At 41.7% G+C, this 13,745-nt stretch overlaps 1 protein-coding gene across 2 annotated transcripts; it reads right to left on the bottom strand.

Moving 5' to 3' along the window:
• Positions 1-231: 231 nt before the first annotated feature.
• LOC122785402 (matrix Gla protein) lies at positions 232-3,286 on the bottom strand. Of its 2 annotated transcripts, none has more exons than XM_044051166.1 (5): positions 3,211-3,286; positions 1,554-1,641; positions 1,435-1,464; positions 1,150-1,255; positions 232-822 (listed from the first exon to the last, which is right to left on the bottom strand). In XM_044051166.1, the coding sequence occupies exons 2-5, from the start codon at positions 1,612-1,614 to the stop codon at positions 585-587; spliced, it is 435 nt and encodes a 144-aa protein (XP_043907101.1). In that variant the 5' UTR covers positions 1,615-1,641; positions 3,211-3,286; the 3' UTR covers positions 232-584. The 2 variants fall into 2 exon arrangements, with proteins under 2 accessions (XP_043907101.1, XP_043907100.1); XM_044051165.1 differs by lacking the exon at positions 3,211-3,286 and adding an exon at positions 1,735-1,930.
• Positions 3,287-13,745: the final 10,459 nt, after the last annotated feature.

Here is a 13,745-nt window from a genome sequence, read left to right as displayed (position 1 = left end):
TGTGTGTGTCTTGTACATTTCCTGGTGACACTCACAAGCCTTTATGTGAATATGAGTAGCTTCATTCATTTGTGTGTCTCACCGACACTCCTTACGGTTACGCACATTTTTTATCACGACTCGCCGCTTCACCTTGATTTGTCACAACTATTTTTAACATCTGCTCCACATCTGCTGCTCACAGCCTTGTTGGCAAACAAACGGCACAAACAGGAAGAAGACAAAACCCACTGAGGAGGAATTTTTATTTATTTCAAAGCCATAGAAGTGATCACTGGCAGCAGTGCTGGCCTGGGATAAGTGGACAGATAATATGAGAGACACGGTTAGAGCTGCATTGAAGAAGCGCTTCACATAAAGCTTATAAATGATGGGAAGGTGGTGATAATAGAGGTTAAAGGTTATCCTGAGAAAACACAAGAGATGGGCCGTCAGTTTCTACATGGATATAATGATGTGTTTCCATGAGGTTTTTTTCCTATTGTCATTACATAAATTATATAAATGGTGCAATGCATGGATTGTATTAATATGCATCCATACATAGATATGAATGACAACCCTGCCTTTGACAGACTGACAGTTTAGTATCGACGGATCACAGCTGGTCTCTGGGGTCTCAGGTTTCTTTGCTGTATCTGGGGTATCTGGGGTCTCTGGGGCCTCTGGAGTGTCTGGGGTATCTGGGGTCTCTGTGGCTGACTCCGGGCACCAAAGTATTTCTGATAGGCCTGCTGGTAACCGTGGCGATAGGCGAAGAAGCGGCAGGGAGAGTAGTCCTCACAGGTCTCTGCACGCCTCTCTGCTGGAGACTTTATCTTCCTGGATGTGGACAAAAGACGGATGAGACGGTGGAACAGCACGAGGAAAAATGATAACGCCCTGAGAGATACTGAACAGACAGTGGCTCGTGTGCTTCTTTCATAAACGTAATCATTTCCAGCAAGCGTTTAACATCAGCTTGAGGCTGTGTGTGTGTGTGTGTGTGAATGATCAAACATATGTCAGTGTTTAATACTCTAATTAGACTTAATGGTTTACAATATTGTGTGTTTTCCTGCCTGCCATTATTAGTATGCACTTTTCCATATGTGTGAGATAAAGTAAAAGGACATGTGCTGCGTGTGCATGTCTGTGGTTGTGTTTTACCTCATGAAGTTGTAATGGTTGAGGCCGTTCCCTCTGGGGAGGTTGTATATGTTGCCCCTCTGTGGCGTGATGAAGGAGTTGGCTCGATTTGGAGGCACAAACAAATCTGGAACCACAAAACTTTACTAGACAAAGTCCTTCTTTTAATTGGGTCAGGCATGCTCTTCATGCGAGGACGAGGGTGCGTTAGTGAAGGGATTTAATATATGATGTAATTATAACAGGCTCAGGTTTGTTAGAACTGCATGCATGTTTCCCCGCCAACGAGAGACGACATTTGCTCACCTTCGAAGGATTCTGTGCTTTCATGAGACTCTACGGGAAAAACATGGAACCGAGTTAATCAGGTTCAGCAGGTTATAAATACATGATAGCAAAGTGAGAAAGTCAGGCAGAATCTGTACCATAGCACACACAGAGAGAGAGCACTGCACAGAGTGCCAGAAACCGAAGAAGGCTCCTCATCCTGGGGTTTGTTTTCCTGCCTGTCTCCTGGAAGAGAGAAGAGAGGTGTTCCAGTGAGTCCTGTCAGCACCAAAAATAAGCCTTAGATAGCAAGAGAGGGAGGAAAAACATTCGGCTCACACGTTTGAATCTGTGGGTAAACAGTGAAGTAACCGCACGCAGCAGAGATAGATGTCTGAAAGTGTCTGAGGCCAGGAGCAGTCCTTTTAAGAGCTGAAACACACGATCCTGAACTCGGTACTTTCTTCAAGTACCAACCGCAAATGGAGCTAAACTAATATTGTGTCCTTTCCAGGGTCTTTTCTGTGCTTTGGACTTCAGCCCGGGACAGTGCACACGCACCAATCAGCAGCTGGGAGCTCAGAGTGTAGAAGAATAGCTGCACAGCTGCCAACTAATGAGTCCAGATCCTCTCATGCTTAACGCGGACAGATAAACTCTAACTATACAGAAGCAGTCACACACTGCACATGTTCACACAGTCGTACATATTTACACGTATGCATTAACGGCCGACAGTAAGGTGTGTGACACCTGTACAAACAACTACGCCAGATGTCAGTGGTCGGACTCCACAAGTCCACACTTGTCTCTTACTCATTTTGGACACAGCGCAATAGATCGAACCTTTTCTGCTTCTTTTTTAGCGAGATCAAATGTCACTAAAACACACCAAAACTTGCATCTCTACAGCTGTGGAGGAACCTATTAATTTAATGAATTCCCTAACCCATAAACCTAACCATAACCATGTCAACTGAATGCCAAACCCAACACCAATGCTAACCTAAACCCAAGCCTGAAACCATCTTAACCCAGCAAAATGTGCTTTAAAGTTGTGTGGACTTTCTGGTGTCCTCACAATCATGGTTTTGAACCATAATGTGTCCACACATCTAAGAAAGACACACACACACACACATGCCTTCAGTGCGTTAAACCTTTCATGCCAGCCTTCTGTTTGTGGGATTTGGACAGGATTCTGTTTCAGCAACACCTTCTTTTTCACCGTGAATAGCAGCTTTCATGACACACACACACACACACACACACACACACACACACACACACACACACACACACACACACACACACACAGACACACTGCGTCCAACATTAACATCAGGTCCTCAGGTGTATCTTGGCCAGTGGGCACAGGAACATCACATCTGGGGGCCACAGTTCAAAAAGAATCATCCATTAACTGGCAAGTGTGGCCAGACGTGTGTGTGTGTGTGTGTGTGTGCGTGCTGGGTGCTGAAAAACAGCGTTGCACGTCGTCTTTGTCCTTGTAGGGGTCTCAGTGGTTTCATAGCGTCCCTGCCTGCAGACAGAATGTGCCCACCTCATTGGAAAAAGCCACTGGAATGATGCTAATAGAGCAAACACAGAGCCAAACCAAGTCCACACACTATGCATTAACTACACATTTAATACCATGGCAGAAAATGACACTAAAACTTTTGCAGCATGCACCCTGATCCATGATCCCTAAAGAAAATAAGCAGTTACAGCTAAATGAGCTGTTTAATAGATGTTTATTTTACTAGTTTTTAAACTAACACCTTTCTTTTTTTTTTGCTTGAATGTACTTACCTTGCAAGATAATTGAATGGACTTGGAAATATCTCTCCCGAAGAATATTTTCTAATTCCTGACAACAAGGCTTTTATACTCACCTCTTTTCCCCCCACCCCTTCATTTTCTACCCACCGACTCCCTCCCCTAAGCCCTCGCCCTCTCTCTCCCTCTCTCTCCTCCCTTCTCTTTTCTTTTCTTTTCTATCAGCCCTCTTTTCCACCACTTAATCATAACCGTGGGCATTAGAGGCAAGAAGCAAAAAGGAAAAACAAGCAGGGACAGAGAGGAAGGGGAGGGAGGTCACGTCACAGGTACATGACAATATGTGCTTCTGTTTGCAGCATGAAAAGAACATCCACCACATGAACACACTGCAAAACAGAGATGATGATTGGTTTAATACTTCATTTCATTAGCTTTTATCAAAGCACGTGCTAATTGAACAGAATATGACAAACGACACAACTTAGAGACATGATAGTGTGATGTAAACCCAGGAGATCTCATGTCGGGTTCACACTTCAGAGTATTGATGATTTAAAGGTGGATTTTGGTGGAAATATCGCTATAGTTTAGAAGCGCTGGAGTCTTATGGGACATGAACAGTGTCTTTCAGTGTAAACACAAACAGTCCACTGTGTTACTGCTGGTACTTTAGCACCACAGCACTGTAAAGCAACATTGAGGTATTTATGGCAATTAACAAATATTTTATTAACAGATTTATGGAGATCATATTTTTTATACATATATATATGTTGTGGTTTAAGATGTCTTTTTTTCCAGAGCAGTTTGGAAACTATGAGTGGTCCAACAGTAAGTCTTTTGAGATGAAATAGGTTGAATGAAAGTAATAATAATGATGTGGTCATATATTTGTAATAGGGATGTTGTTACGGTTTGACCTCAGGACCCAGGAGCGGGCGGCTGTGGAGACGGGGAGCACTTTCAGACGGTGAGCTGATTGAAGGCCACGCCTCCAGCACAGAGACACAGGAGGAGACGTCACAGCTGTCATTCTATGGTAATACTATCTTATTTCTAAGTTAATTTCCACCGTGGTAATAACAGTGATAATGGTGTGGTAATATGACGATAATAATACATCAGTATTTTGTTATTTCCATTATATTTATTGAGAATTACAGGTTTTTATCAGTGTAATAATTTAATTGACATTTACCACATTATAAAGTTTAAATTATTTTTCACTTATTATTACCATCCATGCATCCATTCATCCAAATAATCATTCACTCCCACAGACTGTTTATTCTAATTGGCCAAATCAGGATATTACATCATCATATCTGAGAAGACAAAATTTGAACAACTTGTTCTATGAAGAAATTGGCCTTTAAGTGGAACAGGCTTGAATTTATTAAAGAGTTGCACAGTTAAGTGCTCACACGCGGAGTTACACGGAGCAACATCCATCTGGTGTATATCTGTGTGTGTTACATAATGACACATCATGTTTGGTTCGGCCAGAACTCAGAGCAGACCACACACACACACACACACCCCAACAGTAAACAAACCCAAATAGCAGGACAGTCTATGCCAGGAGTCGTCAGGACGCAGACAACAAGATAAACATTCAGACAGACATAGAGATGGAGATAAACTCCACCAACAGATAGGAGAGAGAGGGAGGGGAGGGGTGGAGCCAGGCGGAGCTGAGAAGAAAGTCCATGTTGTTTGGAGTTTTTTGGCTCTGAACCTGCAGACATCTTCACACATTTGATGTGTGTTCATGAATCTGTTAACATCTAACATCTCACTTCCACACACACGTAACGCAGGAACAGGGAAGACGGATGAGAGTGTTTGTTTCCTCTTTCGCTTCACGAAGAGGTTTTTATTATTAATGGACATGCTTAGAGACAGACGTGAATAGGAGAGGCAACGAGAGGTGATTGCATGGAAAGAAATAGTCACATGCACATATTTTTCATCGCTCTCCTCCCAGTGCTGCTGTTCTCTTCATTCTTTTTTTGAAGAGAGCAACCACTTTTCTTCACCTCCATGCAGAGGCGTTTCAAGGGATTTGGGGGGGGGCCCGACATTAGAGTAGACCAAGATTTCCACCAAGCGCTGCAGTACAGTTCAGCTCGCCATAGCACACTTAGGTGAATAAAAAATCGATTTAATCATTCAAAAATATTGTATTTTATTGTGTGAAAATACAATTTTTCTTTGCAACCCGTGATTTGTTCTTTGCGTGTATTTTTGTTTTGTGGGCGGGCCTTAGGAAAGCTACTCAGTTTTGGAGCAACAGCTCAATGGACCGGAAGTCGTTACAGGCTTGGTGTCACAATCCGTCTGGAACTCGTACCCCAAGTAGTGCTGTAGTCAAGACTACCTAAACCGAGACCTAGTCGAGAACTACACTATCCACAAGTTTTCCACGTCGACAGCAAGTATCTAACGTTTATAATCTGACAAACGTTAAATATATTTATATATAGTTGGTGGAAAAGCAACAGCTACATCAGATATGTAAATAGTATGACATCATACCAGCACGACATCATGTAGACCGCTAATAAATGTGATAAACAGAAAGAACGTGGGTCACTGCTGCATACTGGAATTATGCATATCTGCAACTGAATTACAGATACCTACAGTATAATGACAAACCCCATACACATGAATGGCAAAAGTGGCATCATTCTGATGGTAAATACAAATCATTAAAATGCACCAAAACAGCCTTCAAGGCCATTTGTGTTACTTTTTAAATACTTATCGTCAGTGTGGGGCCAAAAACCTTTTTGGCATGGACTGATGTAATCGACACTCTCGGCTCATTGACTCAAGTCAAGTGCAACACCTGCTCTGTCTCCCCTGTTTCCTGCCTGTTTCAATGCCAGTGACCTCTCACCTTCCCATATATAGTCTGGTGTGTCAGACGCTCAGATGAACGATAAATGGGAAAGACAGGGAAGTGGAAAAACAGGATGGGTGTGGGTGATGGTGTTTGTGACCTGTATGATACACCTGACTTGAGCTGGTGAACAGAGACCATGGAGAGGGAATTTTACTGGATCAGATTGTGCTGCGGTTTGAGCATGAATGCAATGCATGAAGAAAAATGAAGAAATGGAGAAGTGGGTGGAAAGACGGACAACTTGACGAGAGAATACAATAGTGAAAGAAAGAAAACGAATTTCATAATGAGAGCCTGACCACAAATGTGTAAATGATCGAGTCTGCATAAACACATATTCTGACCTGTTTGTGCAGGCTCGTGTTTCCCTCAGTGGTGCAGCAGGTGAACCTCAGGCCGCTCTGTGGCTCTGTGGACACAAAATTAATCCAAATTCAACAACAAGTGCACCAAAAGAGTTTGGCCCTTATTTGGCACAGCCAGATATTTTTTTCCTATGACCTGTTTGAAAATACTAGACACATTAAGAAATGAGTGACTCAGACAGAGTGAGTGAAAACATGGTGAGATATAAGCTCATTCCCTGGCTCTGTCGGGCCGTGGGCTGGAGGAGGATCTGGCCAGACTGGATGAAGGACAGACATTACTCAGGACTGTCCTCATTCTTTGAGCCTCTGATGCTTCTTTTGTCCTGCGGCTGTGAATTTTGCCATATAATTGTCAAGAAAACCTGATTTGACACACACATAAAAAGTATTTTACCATTTTCCTTCTCTGGTAAATCGTTTGAAAGGAAAATCAGAAGAGGACATTTTCTGTGTCCAGTCTTTGACTCCTGCCTTGTCTATACCCCTCATCAAGCACATGCATTATATAGTATACACCTCCATGTCTCCCACATACAGCAATGTAGTTAATCAGAAATATGGATGGTTACAAGAAACAAGCAAGTCACTGGTGAACTGTGCTGTTCCCTTCAAACTGACCTCTTGAACTTTGACTCGCAGGAGTGCACAGTGGTTGGTTTTCATGTTCAAGAGGCATCAAGGACAAGTCTGGGTAAATAAATACATATTTATAGTCTTTGCCAAGGGTTTGATTGTCAATGTCAGGTGATTTAGATACATAAAGCACTGCATGATAATGAGCACATCATCAAATGAATGCACAATCTTTCAAACCCCACTAATCAACTTTGACCTGTGGGTTGGTAGCACACTCATGTCTGTGCAAGCAAGCAGTCATTCTTAGAGAGAATATGATGATGAAGAATAATGATGTGAGGTTTGGGGGCGACAACAAAACTATATTAATACGGACTGCATAGTCCGCTATCTTAGTTTAGCATAATCCAATCCAACTTTATTTATAAAACAACACGGTTGCTGTAGACAGACATGAGGACAAACACAAAAGTAAAAAGATCATCTCAATCTGAGCTAAAAATGTGTTTTACGAGAGGATTTAAAAAGAGGAAATGAGTTGGCCTGTCTGATGTGCGAAGGATTTTCATTCCACAGTTTTGGGGCAGCACCTCTAAGCTTCCGCTTAGCGTTAGGGACGACTAACAATGACTGAACTGCCGACCTGAGGGAGCATGAGGGAGCGTAGGTCGTACAGATACTATGGAAACATCTAAAAATAAATAAAAGAACATTGTGCATCGCGTGCATGACACGATTTGCATCATTAACGTGCAGGCTGCCGTGTTGGGTGTGCGTGGACAGCGCATTGTGTGAAGTGTTTGAGACCATAAACCCCAGGAAACTGTAATTATACGGTAAATTAAATTTTCACAGACTTTCAAACAAATATATTTTTGCACACCAGTGGTGTCGCCCCCTGATGGACATGCAAGAGAGTACATGTTCCAGGCACTGCATTGGCTTCAATTTCCAGATCTGGAGACAACATTCATGCCATTCATTTCTGATCTTATCTGTTGAAAGAAAAGTATAAAAGGTGGTTACATGCTGGTCTGTGCTTTCCAGATAATGATGATGATGATGATAAGGAACAAACATTTGTGATTCCTGCTGTTACATGACTAAGGAGATATATATTTGGACTAAACCCACCGGCTATCAGGAGTTTAGATCTTAAAGTCTTAAAGTGACTCATAATATGGATAGACAGCGTCTTAGTCTCCACACGTCTTTCCAAGAGAAACATTTCTTTATTTTACACCTCACACTCACAAAGACAAACCTCTGTCAAACCTGTCCGACTGGTGCTGGTATACACTTCTTTTCCCCTCTGTCTCATTTAATCTCTCATTGCTGAAGCCAAACGTGCTATAATTTAATAATCCCATAAATACATATAATCCCAATTAGAAAAATGAGTTGAATGTCGCATCATTTTTATTTATTTTTTTTGCATGTCGTGCACAGTTTTCTAAAACATCTCAGAAATGTCTGGGGTTTTTGTTGCATCGAGAGAAGAGCTGCATGTTTGTGTCTGTCATGAGAGAAGGAGTTAAGTGCGTAGGTGTGTGTCTGTGTGTGTGTCTGTGTGTCCATGTTTCTGTTGCTGCATAGTTTGGAATAATCGGCTTCTATTTCTCATAAGAACCTCATCCAACTTTTCCGTTTTATGTGCCGTTTACTTTGGTGGCCCACTTCTCTTCTGAGGAGCCAACTCAAACAAACTGACATGTGCTGGGCATGAGACCAACACCCACCTACTCATGACACACACACACACACACACACACACACACACTGGTTTCTGTGAATTCAGAGGACATTGCATTAACTTTCATTAATTTCCTCTGGAGACTTAACCATATTTACTAGTTTGCCTAACCCTGACCCTAACCTCAAATGTAGTAATTTACGTTATGGGGATTTATTTTTTGTCCCCTTAAGGAAGACAAAACCCCATAATGTGACTGTGCAAACAGATTTAGGTCCTCACAACATGAGTGATACCTGGAACACACACACGTTTGTGCAGCATTCAAAGGGAGGACACTCATAGACATAATGCATTCCCTTGCCGCTTAGAGACCTTATCACTAAGCCTAAAACCATTATTTTTCTCTATAAGGGGTGACGGTGAAGACTAGTCCTCACAAAGATACCCATAAAAGAACACACACACACACACATTTGCGCTTCATTCATAGTGTGGACCCTCGTAGAAAATGCATTCCCTAGCCACTGACCCAAACCTTAACCATCACAACTAAGTGTCTAGCCCTAAACCTTACCCTAACCTAAATCCACTTCTAACCCCAACCTTAAAACCAGGTCTTAACCCCCAAAAAGCTCTGTAAAGAAGTGAGGACCAGCCAAAATGTGCTCACTCCACATGGTTTATACTATTTTTGGTCCTCACATAGCCACAAATAAATACAAGAACACCCGCATGCTCGTGCTACATCAGATAGCATACAAACAAACAACACAAACAAGCGATCGCAGGCATCGTCACAGTGTGGAGGCCACAGAGTGCAACAAGCGTTTCCTTCATTGTGCAATCCTGCAGCGGTGGAATGTCCTCAACCAAGATCCAACAACGATGGTTCCGGCCGACCACAAACTCACTGCAACTGCCACTGCTGCGATTAACTCATCTATAACCAAAACATCTGATAAGCACCTTCTCCCTTTTCCTTTATCCATCTATCTTTTTGCCGGTATTCCTTTTCCCATGTGTCTTATCATCTGTTGCTCTCTGTCCTTGCATCGCACCGTTTTTTGTAAAATACTCGACTTGCCCTCTGTTGTCCAGCATCTTGTTATGCTTGGCTTCATATTTCTGCCAAAATATTCCAGCCAAAACCTTAAAGCCTTGGACTGCACATCACCTCTTTTGGGTTTCTCTAAATTTAATCTTTACAGCTGGACTTTAAGCTTTTTTGCTATAACTACCCAACGTAAATAAATGCCCACCAATGGCTATAAAATGGATTTATACAGAATATACAGCATTATCTGGGAGAATTTGATTGAAGAGCTTGGTAACGCCAGCATTACAATTAAATGGCCAATTCCATTTATTGCTGTGGAAAAGCCACAGTTGGAGGAGTTAATTACAAGCATTAATTCTTGGGTTTAATTCTATCTGGATGAGTTGCTAAAGTAATTCATGACTTCGACCAATAAAAACCTGACAGTTTTCACGTCAGTAAAAAAAAGCCAGAACCTATTTTAGTTTATTATCTTCACACAAGAGCAATGATTTGCAGGCAGTTTACGGGAAAAGAGCTGATGGTTCAAAATTGTTATTTTTATTTTAAACTGGCCTGCATTCACACACGAGCAAATTCAGTGCAGAGAAAACATGTTGGAAGTGACCAAACAATATGAGCTGTGAGCTCAACAGCGTCACCAAAGAGAGCAGTGAGGTTGCCTTTCAACTGGAAGGTTGTGAGTTCAATTCCTGGCTCTATGCGTGTCCTTGAGGAAGACACTTAACCCCATGTTGTAGCGTGTGAATGGGTGAATGAGCAAAATATAGTGTAAAGCAGCTCATTAAGACTAGAAAGGCTATAAATACAGACCATTACCCACTCTTCTTCTTCTTCTGATTTTATTTGGTAGTAACGAGTAACAAAGACAGTTAGAGGAAATGTAGTGGAGTAAAAGTAAAAGTTGTTATTGATACAAATATCAATAACAAAGTACAACAATAAGTGGCATCTAATGGTGAGACTGCAGATTGTAAAAATACTCTTTTTCCCAAGTGCATCAGGGAACTATGGTGGCCCTCACACACCAAACTTCAGGCTGCTGTGGAAACACTGTAGCTGCCTCCTTAAAGCAAGGTTATTACCTGTATATGATCATTATTATTATTATTATTATAACAACTATTACACACTTGTATTAAATTCAATACCAATAAACCATCCTAAACTGTATACTGTTACACGCTGGACCAAATACTCAACACATACAAGAACTATCTTGATATCAAATGAGTCTGTTGGAGTTTAACAAGTTCTCTGATTATTTCACTGTAACAGAAAACACGACACAACATTTGAGGACATTGTAATATTGAGGACAATGATACAACAATAATCAGCTCATTAATTGATTATGAAAATGATTAGTTGTGGCTCTAAAGTAACGTCATTGTGCCACTTTGTGGTGTGACCTTGTCCTGGTACTTAAGTGTTGTGTTATTAAGATTTCTCTGTCACGTCCTGATTGATCTGTTTCTCCTTCATTTCTATAACGTCCGTTTTCTTCTCTTGATCGGCGTTTTTTTTATGTTTCCCTCTCTCATTCAAGCCGTCCATCGTGTCTCTGTCCCGTCTCTGGTTGTCACAGGCGGTCAGTGTAATCACATATATATGCAGCCACTGACACAACAGGCCAAACCGTGAGCCAGCACGGTGACACGCAGGCAGGCCGGTGATGCGGAGCGACGGGGAACAACAGGGCTCGACCGGATGCTCCCATCAACCCCTTCAGCTTCTCTCAGCTGTCGGCTTTATTTTAGGGCTGGCACACTCTCTAAGAAAACAAGCAAATAACCAAAGTCCTGAGTATCGGGTAACCTGAGAGACTTATTATAAAGAGACAATAAGAATTTTCTCCCACAGTCCACAGACATGCAGCCTGGTCGCTGTAGGTGTGAATGTTGACTGCCAAAAACTTCTGGTATGAAAAATTAAACTAATCTAAGACCCACCAGCGGGTAACAGAGAAGAGTTTGGGAAGCACTCAGTAAATCACCCAATATGCAGTAGAGGCTTTAACTGAAATGCTTCTCATTCACTTTGACTGGAGCATCAGTGGTTGTCAAACTGCATTGTGGGTCCATTCAATTCAATTCAATTTAATTTGTATAGCGCCAAATCATAACATACATTCAACAACATCAAGGAGAGCAGAGAACCCCCACACTTCACACAATGAGCACGCACTAGACATCAGTGGAGAGAAAGAAAACTCCCTGGAAGACATTTTGCAGCATTTTGAATTAACTGAAAGGGTTCTAACAGACTTGTTGGAACATCCTGATTATAAGGAGTTACAGTAATCTAATCTAGATGTAACAAAAGCATGAGCTAGTTTTCCACCATCCTGTAAGGACAGAATGTTTCTCATTTTCATAATGTTCAGCAGGTGGAAGAAGGCTGTTTTACGTGTGAATCAAATGACATTTCCTGGTCAAAAATAGCTCCAAGGTTCCTCACAGTGGAACTGGAAGCCTTGGTGATGTCATCTAAAGTGACAATGTGATCAGAAAGTTTAGGGCCGAGTATAATGACCTTTTTTCTGAGTTTAAAAGTAGAAAGTTACAGATCATCCAGGACTTAATGTCTCTGAGACAACAACCTGATTTATTCCATCCGGCCCATTGTTCCCAGTGTTGTAATGCAAATACTTTGTTACTGTACTTAAGTACAAACATCACATATCTGTACTTTTTTTATTGGTTATTTGTATTTCTAGCAACTTTTACTAGAAGAAGAATTGTTAAATGTCTGTATTTATATAGTTTCAGTTTCACCATTCACACATCTTTCATACCCATTCACACACTTCATTATGACGGTTAAGTGTCTTGCTCAAGGACACATATAGACTAACAAAGCCAGGAATTGATCCCACAACCTTCCAGTAGAAGGAATGACATTTTCTGGTAACATACTTGTACTTTTACTCATGTCTCCCTTTAAGGTACTTTATGCAAGACTGACTGCTTGGCTTTGCTTGTTGAGACATGTTCAGAGTGCCGGCCAAAATCAAAATCTGGAAACAAATATGCAAATATTCCAGTATCCGGCGCTTCAGTAGACAATGACTGTAACAAACCACATTAAGGCATTTAAGCTCAAACACAGCTCTCAGAAAAGACTCTCCTCCCGGGCGCAGATGTTTCGTGTCAAATAAAGTGCACGAACAACACATCACCACCACTTTAGCAACCTTAGCCACTCTTGCTACATCGTTAGCCATGACAGACAGTGACCTTTGATGACGACTTCCAGTCCAGCACCACGTGTCCGGTCCGTCCTTGAGCGCACTGAACACATATTTCCTCTATTCGGTGCTTGAAAATGAAATAAATAGCTATGGAGACGATATTTGTTCAGCACAGTAACCATGAATAACGTCTGCTGTTTTATCGATTCAGTGAAATACAGCACAATAAACAAGTGTCTGAAAGCCAAACTTTCATCAGAGTCAGCCGCTCAGGTTGTTTTCTGCCTCCTGGTCAAAAAAAGTCACACGGTGGCACAAAAACCCCCAAAATCAACTGTATAATATAGACTCTACATCAAAGCATAAACCACAGACTGTACACAGAAAACCAAAACAGTTATAACTCTGCAGAATGATGTTAATGTATAGTATATTATAACATATATAATAAAATCCATGTATAAATAATGCATCAATTCAGCTTCTCTCCTCCGCAGCACAGATACAGATACAGTAATATTGTGCAAAGGGACTGGATGTCCTCACACCGCTCTCACCCACAGAGCCACATACTTTATTCATAGCAGACTCTGGTATGCATGAAGTGTGTGTGATGTCCAGCTGTGGTCAGATATACAGCGGTGTGAAACCATGGTGACCTGTCCTGTCCTCTTTCACCCTCTCTCTCTGTCTCTCGCTGAATAACCAGAGTGAGACTCGTCTGCCCCCTGCAGGCGCAACACTGGGACTACACCGCAGTGGAA

Source organism: Solea senegalensis, linkage group LG19 (assembly GCF_019176455.1).
Source record: "Solea senegalensis isolate Sse05_10M linkage group LG19, IFAPA_SoseM_1, whole genome shotgun sequence".
Classification (NCBI taxonomy): Eukaryota; Metazoa; Chordata; class Actinopteri; order Pleuronectiformes; family Soleidae; genus Solea; species Solea senegalensis.
The sequence above is the reverse complement of the archived record's forward strand: the minus strand, read 5'-3'. Positions and strand labels throughout refer to the sequence as shown.